At 48.4% G+C, this 13644-nt stretch overlaps 4 protein-coding genes across 5 annotated transcripts; 2 read left to right on the plus strand and 2 right to left on the minus strand.

The window, feature by feature from the left end:
- Positions 1-247: 247 nt before the first annotated feature.
- Positions 248-874, minus strand: LOC108049334 (lysozyme P). The gene has a single exon (XM_017130475.1). It carries the CDS (start codon positions 872-874, stop codon positions 428-430), a length of 447 nt encoding a protein of 148 aa, XP_016985964.1. The 3' UTR covers positions 248-427.
- A 694-nt stretch (positions 875-1568) lies between these two features.
- Positions 1569-9048, minus strand: LOC108049357 (major facilitator superfamily domain-containing protein 6). Of its 2 annotated transcripts, XM_017130507.1 has the most exons (5): positions 8902-9048; positions 5055-5173; positions 3539-3754; positions 3116-3261; positions 1569-3052 (listed from the first exon to the last, which is right to left on the minus strand). In XM_017130507.1, the coding sequence occupies exons 3-5, from the start codon at positions 3597-3599 to the stop codon at positions 1655-1657; spliced, it is 1605 nt and encodes a 534-aa protein (XP_016985996.1). In that variant the 5' UTR covers positions 3600-3754; positions 5055-5173; positions 8902-9048; the 3' UTR covers positions 1569-1654. The 2 variants fall into 2 exon arrangements, with proteins under 2 accessions (XP_016985996.1, XP_016985997.1); XM_017130508.2 differs by lacking the exons at positions 5055-5173; positions 8902-9048 and adding an exon at positions 4452-4513.
- Positions 4640-8420, plus strand: LOC108049356 (transferrin). The gene is made up of 4 exons (XM_017130506.1): positions 4640-5134; positions 6164-6531; positions 6591-6893; positions 6949-8420. Exons 1-4 carry the CDS (start codon positions 5041-5043, stop codon positions 8326-8328), a joined length of 2145 nt encoding a protein of 714 aa, XP_016985995.1. The 5' UTR covers positions 4640-5040; the 3' UTR covers positions 8329-8420.
- On the plus strand, positions 8508-13423 carry LOC108049319. The gene is made up of 3 exons (XM_017130460.2): positions 8508-8758; positions 9168-11258; positions 12392-13423. The coding sequence occupies exons 1-3, from the start codon at positions 8723-8725 to the stop codon at positions 13421-13423; spliced, it is 3159 nt and encodes a 1052-aa protein (XP_016985949.2). The 5' UTR covers positions 8508-8722.
- The last annotated feature ends 221 nt before the right edge of the window (positions 13424-13644 follow it).

Consider the following 13644-nt stretch of genomic DNA (forward strand, 5'->3'; position numbering starts at 1 on the left):
AGTGTCATCGATATTTTCATAATATAGGTGATATCGATGTTTGGCCGGGCTTAAAACACAAAAAAAAGCTGCAGTCCTCACACCTGTGAATATATCGATAGGTGCCCGCAAATATTTGGGGCCTGTCTCCACTGCAACTCTTTTCTACATGTAAAACTACTTTACAGGCAACAGCCTAACGGTTTTTTTTTAAATTCAAATTAAGAATATGTTTTGCAAAATAAAATGTGCCATGTTCATGTTACAATTTTAAAAAGTTACTTTAAATAATTGATTTCCACATATGTATTGATGAGGTAAAATAATTTGTGGTATAGAAGAACATTTATAACAACTTTAAATGTAAGAAATATCCAACTGTTTCTATTTACTTTATTCTGGATAATTGAAACCCTTTAAATCTTTTGATCTGTATTTATTTGGCTGCTCAACCCGAGTTTCTGTACCGTCGCCGGAAGCAGTGATTCACGTTGGGCTTGACGCCCTGACAGCGGTTGTTCCAAGCCACCCAGGCGGAGAATCCCTGCTGTTTCCTGATGTATTTGGCGCAGGCTATGGAATACCTGATGTCATCGCTCAACAGCAGCCGGCAGGGCAGACGACAGAGATCGTTGGAGGGACGCCCATCCGCCGGCTTGCACCAGTAGCGATCGTTGATCTGAAACAGACCCCAGTCCACCGACCCATCAACGTTGGAGGGATTGATCGCCTTGGTGTCGAAGGAGCTCTCGCCCTCCACGAGGCACAGCCAATCGGGCAGCTCGTTGTAGGGCACTCCGTACCGATAGAGCCTCCGGGCCAAGCTGCATTTGCCCACCTGGCGACCACTGGCCAGCGATAATGATAGGAACAGCAGCAGCCAAATGGGCCACATCTTCGGAAACAATGCGCCGCTCTAATTGGAATTTTGGGCTTTTATAGCCATGCGGGATTCCGGCCTGGGCCAATCTAATATTTACAACCACTCATTCGGACAGCTCTGAAGAGTGGCCCACACTCGAGCATAAATTATGAACACTAGGCGACAAGGTTCAGAATGCTAATTAATGGCAATGCTCTTTAGCAAAATCAATTTAAGCAATATTACCATTTGAATCGAATGAAAGATGGCACACATTGTGCGAATTTAACAAAAGATATTCTAAACTTTATACCTAAATAAAAAAAAAGTGCATGACATTAATGGAATCTATAAGTTCTTTAGATTTTTAAATCAAATAGATATAAAATCACCCTAGCGATCAAAAGTTTCAAGAGATTTTATAATGTGTTCGAATTTTCAGCCTGTTCCAATTCCGGAACCTCAGTTTTGCTGATCAGTGTCAAACCCGTAACAGACTTTCGATTCTCGAGCATGGAACAGGCCGATCGGGCCAGTTTCGTTAATATATGGAGTGGGAATCACTCGCCATTTAAGCGAGGCATCTGCCTGGGCCCAGTTTCACTTTCAATGGGTTCTTTTGTGCTGTGCACAGGTATTATATAACCATTATTGACAGCTGGAGGGGCTGGCGCACTCGAAATGGCGTGTGCGCCAACAATGGAACAATCAACCGAGCTCCAAGTCGTTCAACTTTTAGACAACGCGTTTTAATGTCCGAAAAAGCGTACAAAAATATGCAACAAAGTCGGTACAGGCTACTTATCTTAGTCTCTAACGGATCTCCTGCATTTCCTGAGCTGGCGGCTGCTTAATCTCCTGTTCCGTGGGCGGCTGGTAGCCCTGCTTCGGCAGGAACTGTCGTTTTCTGGAGGTGGGTCGCACCACAATGTGGGCCACGCAGGTGCAAATGGCAGCGATGGCAAAGTACTTGAAACTTTCTCGTCCTCCCAGACGTTTGAACATCAGACCACCGATCAGCGAGCCAATGGAGAATCCGAGCCCATCATCCATGCCAGCCATCAATCCCTGGACCGTGGACGAAGTTCCCGGCGGAGCCACCGCCGAGGCGTAGGCCACGATGCAGGTGTAGCACAAGGCATAGGTGATGCCTTGGAAAAAGAGCTCCACGCCGACCAGATACCAGGGATTGGGGATCCAGGCGATCAGTGACAGTCGCACGGCGTAGAAGAAGAAACACATGCTCATGCAGTGAACGTAGCCCAGCTTCTTGATGATCTTGCCGCTGTAGAAGAAGAAGGGCACCTCGCCGGCCAGGCACTCGGCGGCCACCACCAGACCCTCGATCAGCTTGATCTGGTGCATATAGCCAGTGGCCTCGGCCACCTGCTCCAAGTGCCAGAACATGAAGTAGATGATGAAGGAGTCGATGATCCCAGCCATGGTGGCGAAGAACAGGAATATCAGGATTGGTGGCTTACGGACCAGTTGCCACACATCGCTCCAGATGGACTCGGAACCACCCAGTTTCGGCAGCTTCAGCTTGGACACACTGAACAGATCCAGTAAGCTGAACACGCACATGATGATTAGAGCAGGCGTCAGACTTTTCACCGCATCCGTGGTCCACCAGTTGACCACGATGCCAGCTAGCAGGGCCGTGGCTCCAAAGCCAATGGTGCCCCACACTCGCTGGGCTCCGTACTCTCCCTGCTCCTCATCGCCCAGGAGGTCAAAGCAGCAGGCATCGGATATTGAGTTGGTCACGTTGAAGCCAACAATCCCGATGCAGAGCAGGCACACGAAAAGCCAGAACTTGCCGGCTCCGTAGATGCAACTGTCCACGGGTCGAACCTCACAAGATGCATCAGTCCATTCACTGGTTGCAGGTTGGGTGAGGCACAGGTGATGGCTCTCGTTGTCATGGCGCAGATTCTGGCTGAGATTAAGACCCGCCTCGTGAGCCACAATCAGGGCGGGAAATTCTTCATTTCCCTGAAAGCACTTTGCCTGATGAGTGGTTTGGCAAAATGCGCTGGAGGAGTAGATCATGGGGCTGCAATCGCGTGGAGTTTCCAGCACCGACACATTCCACTTGGCACTGCCATCCTCCAGTGGGATGAAATGGGCATTGTCGGGCAGGAAGTAGAAACCAGCAAAAGCCAGTGTCATGATCAGGATAAGAGTGATGAAGATAAACTTGCGCAGGTTCTGTGAAGGAAGGATGAGTTTAATTGTAAACTGAATTTATTTGCATAGTTTATCTCGTCTCACCGTGAAATAATCAACTAGGAAACCCACAAGGGGTTTGGCCAGGACATAGAGTATGGGCAAGGCAGCCGTTATGTATCCCATTACGTCCGGCGGCACACCGATTTGTTTGCCAATCACCGGCAGTTGTGGCAGTATGGGTCCCATAGCTAAAAGTGCATAAATCAGATAAATAAAAAGAATATAAACAATAAAATAATCTGATTGAATTAGCTCTTAATTTTAAATATATTCAAATAAGTTAAAAATATAGTGTTCAAGGCTATTTTCGGCAAAAGCTTGCTAATATTTCATTAGATTGTCTAAACATATATTCGATAATGTCACTGATAAGATGTGAAGTAATACCGAGAATTGATTATAATCACTCAATTATTGCAAAATCACTTCTGATTGCGGATCCAATTTATCTGCTATAAAACTCACCTGCCATGAAAAAGAAGAAATGTGCCTTGATGGGGAGAAGGCGCCTGTTGAGTCGCACCATTGTCCAGTTTGTAAAATATGGCTTGAAAGTATCACAGTTTAGATGTCTCCATGCAATCTCAGTCTAAAGGTGTTCCTACCCACACAAGATCATACTTTTTGCACCTCGTCGTTCGCCGTTCGACGTTCGTGGGGATCTGTCGTCTGGTGATGAGTCTGTAAATAGCCAGCGATACGGATGTAAATCACAGACTGCTAAATGGTATCTAATCGCTCGGTGATAAGACGCCGGGCCAGACGAAATAGAAAAGCTGTAATCTGCAACATAAAAGTTCAAGGGAGATAAGTCAAAGCATATTAAATCTTATCTCCCGGCCTAAAACTATTATAATGCTTGGACATATTAAGTCCGGAGGTGTGATAAAGATTTTAGGGCCTGCCATAATAAATTTGCCTTTGAGGCATGTCGTAGGTCCCCTCTTCAACTCGATTCAACTTAATTAGTTATTGCGTGTTGTGTAAATTCAATAAAACTTGCGATATTGTATGTACTTTGTAGATAAAAACCGGTTTACGGTACCAAATTACTCGTCAACTTGACACAGAAAAAATTACAATTTGCAAACCCAAAAGTGATGGCTGGCCAAAACTTTCCAAAACCGATCATTAATCAAACACAAATTGAAGATTTGGAAATCCCTAGAGTTACTAAAAAAAAAACAAAGTGCGTGACAAACAGAACAATGGTTTAGGTGAAAACAGGGAAGCCATAGGAATGTTTCACTAGACGAAAGGTGATTAAATCATTTGCATACAAAAAGATTGCACTGCGAATCGGGAAGGAATATATTATTTGTGAACAATTTCAATTATCTGTTGAACATTTCAGTGCACGCGATTAAACACCACCCACCAGTAACGATTTAGCTGAGATCAAGTTGTATACGGTCGCCGGGAACTGCGGACAGAGACTGAAGAAATTGCTCAAACGCCTGCAGTTTGTATGGCGACTGATAAGTCGAGTCGGCCGATAAGGAATCGGTCGAACATATGGTGGGTATGCCTAAGTGAAGGTCGCATTGATAAACTGCAGATCGGGGAGGCAGCCCAAAGAGACTGGGCCTCCAGACTGGGTAATCCCCTGGGCTCATTGCCCCGCCCCTCCTCGAAAGGTGCTAATCAATCAGAATGCTATCCAAAAACCCCGCTTGAGTCACCAGCTGTGCGTAGTTGATTGTTATTCCGCTGCTCACTGGCGATCTCGTTCTGCAGCCTGAGCTTACGGATAGCTCGGATCGAGTTTTACTCGCTGGCATCTGGCAGGGCTGAACTCAGTCGCCGCCGATCTTCCACTGCGAAAGGTTTGGGGCTCGAAAGCTGGCTAGCCTGCACTTCGCATCTCTATATAAAACTACAAGCTGTTCTCAACGCGACAGCCTAACTGAATTAATCCCGATCTCGAGTGACAATTAGCGATTAACGAGCGGTTGACGCCATCAGAAATGCAGTGGCTTACATCGGTTTTGGTGGGGCTGTTCGCCTCGTTCTTATCAATATCAATGTGCGTGGCTGTGGAACCGCCCGATGATGGCAAATGTAAGTTGATCAAAGATTGGGGGGCGGATCTGTGTTCGTCTGGAAATAAAAATAAAAACAAAGCAAATTGGGAAAATTAAAGTACATTGTGCTTGTGGAGTGCTTATACTTAATAGAAACATTCTAAGCTTGATTAAGATACTTTTTTATTTAGTGCAACACGGTAATTCAAATCGCGGAAATTGTTAGTTAGTTAAAGACTTTTATTTTAGTGGAAAAAATCGTTGTGTTATAGAAGAAATTTAAATATAACCAACGTATAACCTCGAGTAATCCAATAACACTACGAAAATATGCCTATATATTTCCAATATTCTCAAAGCTCAAAATATAAGCATATTACCTCACCAGCAAGATTGTTTAATACAAATACAAGTTCTTAAATATTAATGACTATTAGTTAATTTGAATAAAAGTAACATTGTGGCTGTACTGCTGTACATATACCCCTATCCTCACTTAATTCATAATATCTTTGTAAGATTATTAAAATATCAATCAAATAAAGATGTTTGATTGAAATTCCCGCAATTAGCCATCAAAAGTCGCGTAAAAAACCGCCTATCGTGGATCTTTAATTCGAAGTGCACTGCGAGAGAGCAGCTGACCTTGGGCACTCACTCGACCGGGTGTAATCAAAACCCGCTGGAGAGTCAGTATCACACCTGAAAAAGCCGATCGAAAACCAAAACCAGTCCCGACCTTGGAGCGCGTGCTCCACTGCCCAAAAAGCAGTCCATCGCAGAACTGTCGCGACTTCATGCCAATTCTGCGAATGCATTCAACCTGTTCAGGTCAGGTTTCCCCGACAACTGACGCACCTGAGGGGAATTTTTAATTCCAAAAACATAAATATCCCCAAGATAATTATCTTTTCTCGAAAACTGCATGCGGGAGAGACACTAAAACAGACCGAAATACAAAGATAATCATAATTAATGCCGCGTCCGGTAACAGGTTTTTTTTTAGCGGATTATATACTAAGCAGATGTCCAAACTAAATGTATTCACTTGCTCCTCCTCCCACAGTGCGGGTTTGTGTGGTCGAATCGCATGGCAACTATCGGAAAACCCCCAAGTTCTGCCCGCTGCTGGAGGCCAAGAGCAACATCGAGTGCGTCATCGGCGTGGACCGGCTGGACTGCGTGCGTCGGATCCACAAGGGCACTGCCCACTTCGGAGTGCTCAGCTCGGAGGACCTGGTGGCCGCCCGCTGGGCCAGCGTGGAGATTCTGGTGGCCAGCGAGCTGCGATCGCACGAGTCGCACTTTGAGTACGAAATAGTGGCTGTGGTGGACAATGGGGCCAACATCCACACGGTCCATGATCTGCGGGGGGCCAAGCTGTGTCACCCGGGCTACGGATTGGGCAACCACTGGACGGAGGTGCTGGCCAGTGTAGGTGATCCCCCTAGCATCTTCCCGATGTCTTCTTAACTAATTTCACAATCTTGCAGTACTTTGAAGCTGCCATGGTGTCCAAGACCTGCGATCCCGAGTTGACCGTCACCGAGGATCGGATTGCCTCCTCGGCCAAGTTCTTTGGTCCCAGCTGCAAGGCCGGTCCCTGGGTGCCCGATCCCCAGCAGGATCGCGTCCTGAAGAGTCGCTATCCCTCGCTGTGCGAGATGTGCTATGATCCCCACAACTGTGACAAGAACGACAAGCACTGGGGGCGACGTGGTGCTCTCTACTGTCTGACCAGTGGAGGTGGCAACGTGGCCTGGGCTCGACTGGACGATGTGCGCAGTCACTTTGGGGTAAGTCTTGAATACCTTTCGCTGGAGAATATGTTTTAAATTCTTGCTTACTTAGTTTTCCGGCGTTCCGGAGCAGGCGAACCCCTCGGAGTACAGCTACCTCTGCCCGGATGGCCACCTGCAGCCCATCAACGCCACCCAACCATGTGTGTGGGTGGCCAAGCCCTGGCCCGTGGTGGCTGCCCGCCGCACCCATGCTGCCCAAATCCAGCGTTTGGTCACTGGCCTCAGTCACGACGAGCCGGACAGCTGGCAGCACGCTCTGCTGAGCCTCCTCGAGACGTACCACGTGTTTACCGTCCCCCTGGACAATGTGATATCCATTGATGACTACCTGGACCAGGCTCCCGCCTTCCAGTCGGCATACAGCTTCCCGGAGTGCAATCCGCCGCGTTCGATAGTCGTATGCACCACGTCCATCATCCAGCACATCAAGTGCTCCTGGCTGCAGGAGGCCTCGCAGGTGTACGGTGTCCAGCCGAATATCCAGTGCGTGCGGACCACGGACGTGCTGCAGTGCCTGGACGACACCAAGTTCAAGGCCGCCGACGTGGTTCTGGTGGATCAGGAAACGCGGGTAAAGGCCCAGCGGGATTACAATCTAGTGCCGCTGCTGTACGAGTTCGCCACGGATATGCATGATCGGTATGTGACCATTGCCCTGGTGCACAAGGATGCCAAGTTCCAGAGCTTCAACGATCTCAAGGGAGCCAGAGCCTGCCTGCCCTCCTACGAGGGAGCTGCCCATTTGTCGGTCCAGGAGACGATAGTGAATGCCACGGGCAAGGTGCACTCGCTGCATTCCTTCTTCCACCGCGACTCCTGTTTGTGGCATCCGGAGGAGGGCAGGAAGTGCCCGCTGCACTACCAGGGCGACGAGGGCGCCCTGCGTTGCCTTTCCGAGGGCGCCGAGGTGGCCTTCCTCAGTTCGGATGTGTACAACAAGTATGTGGGTGGCAATCTCACCGCAAACTGGTTAAAGACTGGCAGCCACAAGGACTTCCGCGTGCTGTGCCCCTATGGAGGCATCGAAAAACGCTCCAACTTCAAGTACTGCTACCTGCATTGGACCACCCGCGGCCACCTGATGACCCACAATTCCTCGTTGACGCGTTACCATGAGATCTACAATTCCCTGCGCGACATGGATCAGTTGTTCGGCAGGAAGTACAAGAGTGAGACGCGTCCCTTTACCCTCTTCGGCATCTTCGACAAGCAGAACGATGTGCTCTTCCGGGACACCACCGACGGACTGCTGGGCCTCCAGGAGCTGCACCGCGATAATGCCAAGCGGGTGATGGAGCCCATCTACGATCGGTATGCCAACACCCAGTACTACAAAAGCAATGACGAGAGTGGAGCCACGAGATTCAGCCATAATTACTGGATTTTGATCTTCTGCTCCTTTTTCGCACTGTGGCGTAAATCGTCTTAGTACCGAGCTCGAATCTAATCTTATTTATTGTGATATTATGCTAAACTTAAGTTAAGAATAACAAAGCTTCAACCAGAGCTATATCACCAAAATGACTTTTTGAATTTTTAAAGGACGGTTACTTTTGATAGAGAGTTATCGATATCACAATCGGTAGGTTGACTACCAGTTGATTTTAAAAACGGCAGCCTTTTGCAGCACTGACCAATCAGCTGTGTTATTGCTGGCCGATTTGTTGTTGCTATGTACAAGGACTTTAGGTTGCCAAGGAAACAGGAAAAAATGTCACAACTGAACAGCATTACGATTGATTTAATTTACGTGGCACTCGACATTTACTCCTATTATTTGGCAATAAAATTAGGCACTTTACAAAGTAGCAACTGCTACTAAAATGTCCAAAAATGCGACGCGAACGAGCAGCAAAAACGTAAGCTCAAAAAAAGGCAATCAAAATGGCAGAAACCAAAAGCACATATATTACACATTTTAGTTGATTAGTATGCTGATAGCGATTTCACTTTTTTTGAAGACTTATTTTCACTTCACCGCTCTCACAAAAAGCAAACAAACCTGCATTTTATCATTAACACCTAGCACACAGTTTATTCCTTGATTTAGTTCCAGCAAAAGCTTTACTGCCAATTAGAGCACACGGCAGCATGTTAATAATGCAGTAAATATGTAACTGAGTTCAATTAAAACTAATAAACGAACCGATCGCCACACACGAAAAAAATCTTTTGTTTGGATTAATGCCAGTGCTGTTAATTTCCCAAAGCCAGTGCTGTGAAACTAACAAAGCACGTTATCATTTCAAATATCCATTCAAATTGCAGGTCAAAACGGAAATGCCCAGGAAGGTCTCCAAATCGCCGGCAACAAGTGGTCCTGCGACCACAAGGGAATCGAAGGAACGAAGGTCACTGCCCAGGCAACCGGAAAGCTTGGAAGGTGAAAAAATTGCCAAGAAAACCACAACAACAGCACAGCCTTCGACCAGCAAAAAGCCATTGAGCACGGGGAAAAACAAGGAAAGGGAATCCTTACCCTTGAGCAAAAGGACCACTCCGTCCCCAGGAGCTTCGCGTGCCACCGCCAGACAAGCAACCACCACAAACACACCCTCGCAGTCCAAGCCCAAGTCCGTGTCCAAATCCAAACCCAATGCAGTTCTGGACACTTACCACAGTGTTACGGTCGCTTCGCCACCGCAAAAGCGAAGAGGGCAGGCAAAGCAGAAGGAATCGCCCACTCCTCGTTCAAAGCGGTATTCACCTGTTGCTCAGGCCAAGGAGGAGCAGATATCACCCCCTCCTGCTGCCAGAGAAGATGCCCCTGCTGCTCCCGCACGAGCCAGAACTTTCACGCGCACCTTGGAGCCCGAGGAAGTGGTGGTCCTGAAGCGCGAATCCGCCAAGCAACGGAGCGAAGTGGAGACCCAGGAATCGGCGCCTGTAAAACAGCCTGTGGCCTTTGAAGTGAAGTTCGAGGAAGCCAAAAAACCAGAGCCCGATTCCGATCACTACTCCGATGACTTTGAGTCCTATGAATCGGATTTTGAAACGGATGCCAGTTCACCAGGAGAGGAAGAGTCAGATGAACCAGAAGGCCCTTCATCCTCCGAGGCAGAAGTGGAAGAGGAGCCGGAGGAGGAAGAGGACTCGGAGCCCACACAGAATCCCATCACGGTGATCCAACGCGACAGAGATCAGGAGCGCAAACTGGACTCCGGCCACTATGACATGCACCAACGCAGGAATCCCCTGAGCACTCAGTCCGCGCAGAACCAGTACGATAGCTTCGATACCAGCTCGATGGCCAACTCAGAGCAGCTGGACTCCGGCATCAGCACGACCGGCGTGGAAAAGCCCCGTGGAAGTGGGGAGGCCAACGTGTACTACGGCGGCTACTCCGGATTCGTGTCCCACCCCGTGATCAGTCGTCGCGGCGAGGAGCTGATGGCCAAGCTGCGTTTCGACCAGCTCAACTACCACCTGTTCGAGATGAAGCCCCTGAGCTACGAGGGATTCATGCAGAGCTACGGGAAGCTGAATGCCTGCCAGCTGGCCACCCAGACGCAGTCGCCGCAAATGGACGGGGAGTGCCAGACGCTGGAGGTGCACAGCCGGAGCAGCTGGACACAGCATCCACCCCACTACGGTGGCCAGTTGGTGCTCAGCTGCAGTGGCGACGCGGAGATGGAGCAACCATCGAGTTCCCAGTCGACGGATGACTACGAAATAAGCATATCTCGCTTGGAGCAATTGCATCGCGTGGAGCAGGCTCGCTCCCAGCAGCTGCAGCAAAGGAGGTTGGCCAAAACCACGGATCTGGAGCGTCTGAATACGTTTCTGCACAAGGCCGCTCGACTCATGGGCAGGGTCTTGGAGGGCAATAAAAACGCAGGCCAAGATAGTAGTCCACGGAATATTCCTCTCCAGACTGGACTTCTTAATGCTCTCCCCGTCCGCCGGATCTTTGGCAGTTCCGGGAACGGGCAACTAGTGGTGACCGTCCACGAATGTCCGCAGGACAGCAACGTCTACAGCGAGGACTTCGCCAGCCTGCTAATGGTGTGGTCGCTGGCCAATCCCGGCCAGCCCCTGCGTCTGCTTTCCACCTGGGCCGAAGTCAGCCGGGTGGCACTCTCCACCGAGGCTCAGGATATCGTGGTGGCCGGACTGAGGGACGGCAGTGTGGCCATGTGGGATCTGCGCGAGACACACAGCTACTGCTCCAAGTTGGACGGCCACCTGACCCACTTTGCAGCCACCCAGTCGGTGGTGCCCATGGTGGAGCAGCAGCAGCAGGGGCTGAATGCCATGGATCTGGGCGCCGTGGTGGATGTGCGCAGCTTTAGAGCGCAGAATAAAAGTGGAGGAATTGCTGCAGCTGGAGGAGTGCAGACGGCCTACAAGGAAGTTCAGGTAAGAAGATTGGTATTTTGGGGTCTTCTGAAACTCCTTCTTCCGAATAAATAACACAATTTTTAGCTATATAGGCAGCCTTTATAAATAAAATTAATAATTATTCCGAAAATACAAGATCCAATATCTTTAATATTTTTATACCCGTTACTCGTAGAGTAAAAGGGTATATTGTATTCGTGCAAAAGTATGTAACAGCTAGAACGAAGCGTTTCCGACCCTATAAAGTATATATATTCTTGATCAGGGTCACTAGCCGAGTCGATATAGCCATGTCCGTCTGTCCGTCTGTCCGTCTGTCCGTCTGTCTGTCCGTCTGTCTGTCCGTCTGTCTGTCCGTATGAACGCTGAGATCTCGGAAACTATAAAAGCTACAAGATTGGCATTTTGCATGCAGATTCTAGGAGTTCCTACGCAGCGCAAGTTTGTTTCAAAAAGGTGCCACGCCCCCTTTAACGCCCACAATCGCTTATATACGATTTTAAAAATTTAAATATTTCGGAAAAGTAAAAATGCAGTTTTATTGTGTTTATCAATACCTATCGAAATGTAGGAGAAATTTTTCAAATCGGACCATTCGTTAAAAAGTTATGCGTGATCAAAGTTTCTATCTCCATCTCCCTCGCACTCCCTTTACCTGAGTAACGGGTATCTGATAGTCGGGGCACCCGACTATAGCGTTCTCTCTTGTTTATATATGTATATCCAATAAGAAAATGTGATTGACTAATAGCTAACAAGTTTTGCAGCGGAGTTGTAATAAAAACTAAGGAAAATAATCTTAGTTCAGGCAATGCCTTGGTTGGTCTTCTTTTAATGCATTCCAAAATAACATTTTTGGTTTTAAAAACTTTATAAAAATGGGTTTTGGCCAACGAATGTGGTCGTTTTTAGTTTTTTTAATGCGATATCCACCCATTTTTATGCATTTGTAAATGGAACTAGGGATTTAAATCATTATATTAACAACATAAATTGATTCAGATCTTATAATATGAGCTTTCGTTTTACATCATAATTCAATTATAAAGACTTTTACTTTCGTATTACTTCATAAATCAATTATTAGGACTAAGCTTTGCATAAAAAAATGAACTCCCTACAAAAAACTGATAATAGCAATTCCTTTGCAGTACGCCTCGCTAAACGACTCTGGCCTGCTGACCATGTGGACTCTGGTTGAGGGAGCCTCCTCCAGCAACAGGAACGAGTTCAGCTCTCCGTGGGCGCGGGTGAAGCTCCTGCAGAGCGCCAGCTGCGACCTGAGGAGCTATCTGGAGCGACGCCTGCTGAAGAGCCACCAGAGTGCCTACGAGAAGACCAAGTCCCTGTTCCAGGGCAACATCTACAGCGACGACCTGCTGAGGGAGCTGAACGAGACGCAGACACTGACCACCGCCCTGCAGGGCCAGGGATTGCAGGGACTGCGCTTCACCAGCATCGACACCGGCAGCGACCTTATCTACGTGTGCACCAACCGGAACTTTGTGCTCTGCTGCACCCGGAGCCTGAAGGCGGAACGCTTCTCGAGGATCGCTGTGAACGAGAGTCGCTTCCTGTTCCCCACCTCACTGTGTGTCCTATCCAACGAGAACTATGTGGCCGTGGGCCTGTCCAACGGATCCGTGATGATCCTCAACTGCAATCAGCGGCAGAGGCAGCGGCAGAGGCAGCGGCAGAAGAACCACCAAAGGCCCAAAACCGGTCATCCGCCGGCCACTGCTGAGCCCGATCCCGAGACGGGCAAGTCCTGCGCCATTCAGAACATCATACTCAACGAGCGAAGATCGTTCGACCAGCAGGTGGATCCCAATCCCAGCTACGAACCCCGGCCGAACACTGCTCTGGAGCTGATTGAGCGACCCAGGCGTTCCTACGAACTGAAAGTGTTTGACCAGCAGCTGCTCCTCAGCGGCAGTGGACTGCGCCAGCACCTCGTCCAGGCCCTGATCCTCTCCAGCGACGGCTGGCGACTCTCCGCCCTGACCAATGGTACTGTGCGCACCTACGATTTCTACCGGGACAGGGAGTTGCCCAGTGGACAGCCGGCGGAGGGTTGCCTCAAAGTTACGGACATCGCAGGTGCTCGAAGTTCTGGACACGAGCAGAACCTGCTCATCCTGGACTCGGCTGGAAAGGTGCAAATGCACCCACTTGACTACTAGCTTGTTATATATTTTCTAACTATTTGTATTTGCGTTTGTTAACCCAATTTTTAATGCAAATAAAGTCGATCTCGCCTAACCGATTTCAATAGTTTATAAATTCCTATTTTTCAATTCTTCGGTATTACAAAAAACACATTTTTCACATCATTTTCAAAAACTGGAAAGACTTGACCATAAATTCAACCTCTGTTTGAATGTTTGTTGCGAATGGTACACAT

The sequence above is a fragment of the Drosophila rhopaloa genome, unplaced genomic scaffold (assembly GCF_018152115.1).
Source record: "Drosophila rhopaloa isolate 14029-0021.01 unplaced genomic scaffold, ASM1815211v1 contig_115, whole genome shotgun sequence".
Classification (NCBI taxonomy): Eukaryota; Metazoa; Arthropoda; class Insecta; order Diptera; family Drosophilidae; genus Drosophila; species Drosophila rhopaloa.

Excerpts from the sequence above, each read along its gene's own strand:
- LOC108049334 (XM_017130475.1), bottom strand. The coding sequence starts at position 874 with ATGTGGCCCATTTGGCTGCTGCTGTTCCTATCATTATCGCTGGCCAGT.
- LOC108049356 (XM_017130506.1), top strand. The coding sequence starts at position 5,041 with ATGCAGTGGCTTACATCGGTTTTGGTGGGGCTGTTCGCCTCGTTCTTA. Across the intron at positions 5,135-6,163 it reads ACCGCCCGATGATGGCAAAT|TGCGGGTTTGTGTGGTCGAA; the intron begins GTAAGTTGATCA and ends CTCCTCCCACAG. Across the intron at positions 6,894-6,948 it reads ATGTGCGCAGTCACTTTGGG|TTTTCCGGCGTTCCGGAGCA; the intron begins GTAAGTCTTGAA and ends TTGCTTACTTAG.
- LOC108049319 (XM_017130460.2), top strand. The coding sequence starts at position 8,723 with ATGTCCAAAAATGCGACGCGAACGAGCAGCAAAAAC. Across the intron at positions 8,759-9,167 it reads CGCGAACGAGCAGCAAAAAC|GTCAAAACGGAAATGCCCAG; the intron begins GTAAGCTCAAAA and ends TTCAAATTGCAG. Across the intron at positions 11,259-12,391 it reads CGGCCTACAAGGAAGTTCAG|TACGCCTCGCTAAACGACTC; the intron begins GTAAGAAGATTG and ends ATTCCTTTGCAG.
- LOC108049357 (XM_017130507.1), bottom strand. The coding sequence starts at position 3,599 with ATGGTGCGACTCAACAGGCGCCTTCTCCCCATCAAGGCACATTTCTTC. Across the intron at positions 3,262-3,538 it reads TTTCTTCTTTTTCATGGCAG|CTATGGGACCCATACTGCCA; the intron begins GTGAGTTTTATA and ends ATGCACTTTTAG. Across the intron at positions 3,053-3,115 it reads TCCTAGTTGATTATTTCACG|AACCTGCGCAAGTTTATCTT; the intron begins GTGAGACGAGAT and ends CTTCCTTCACAG.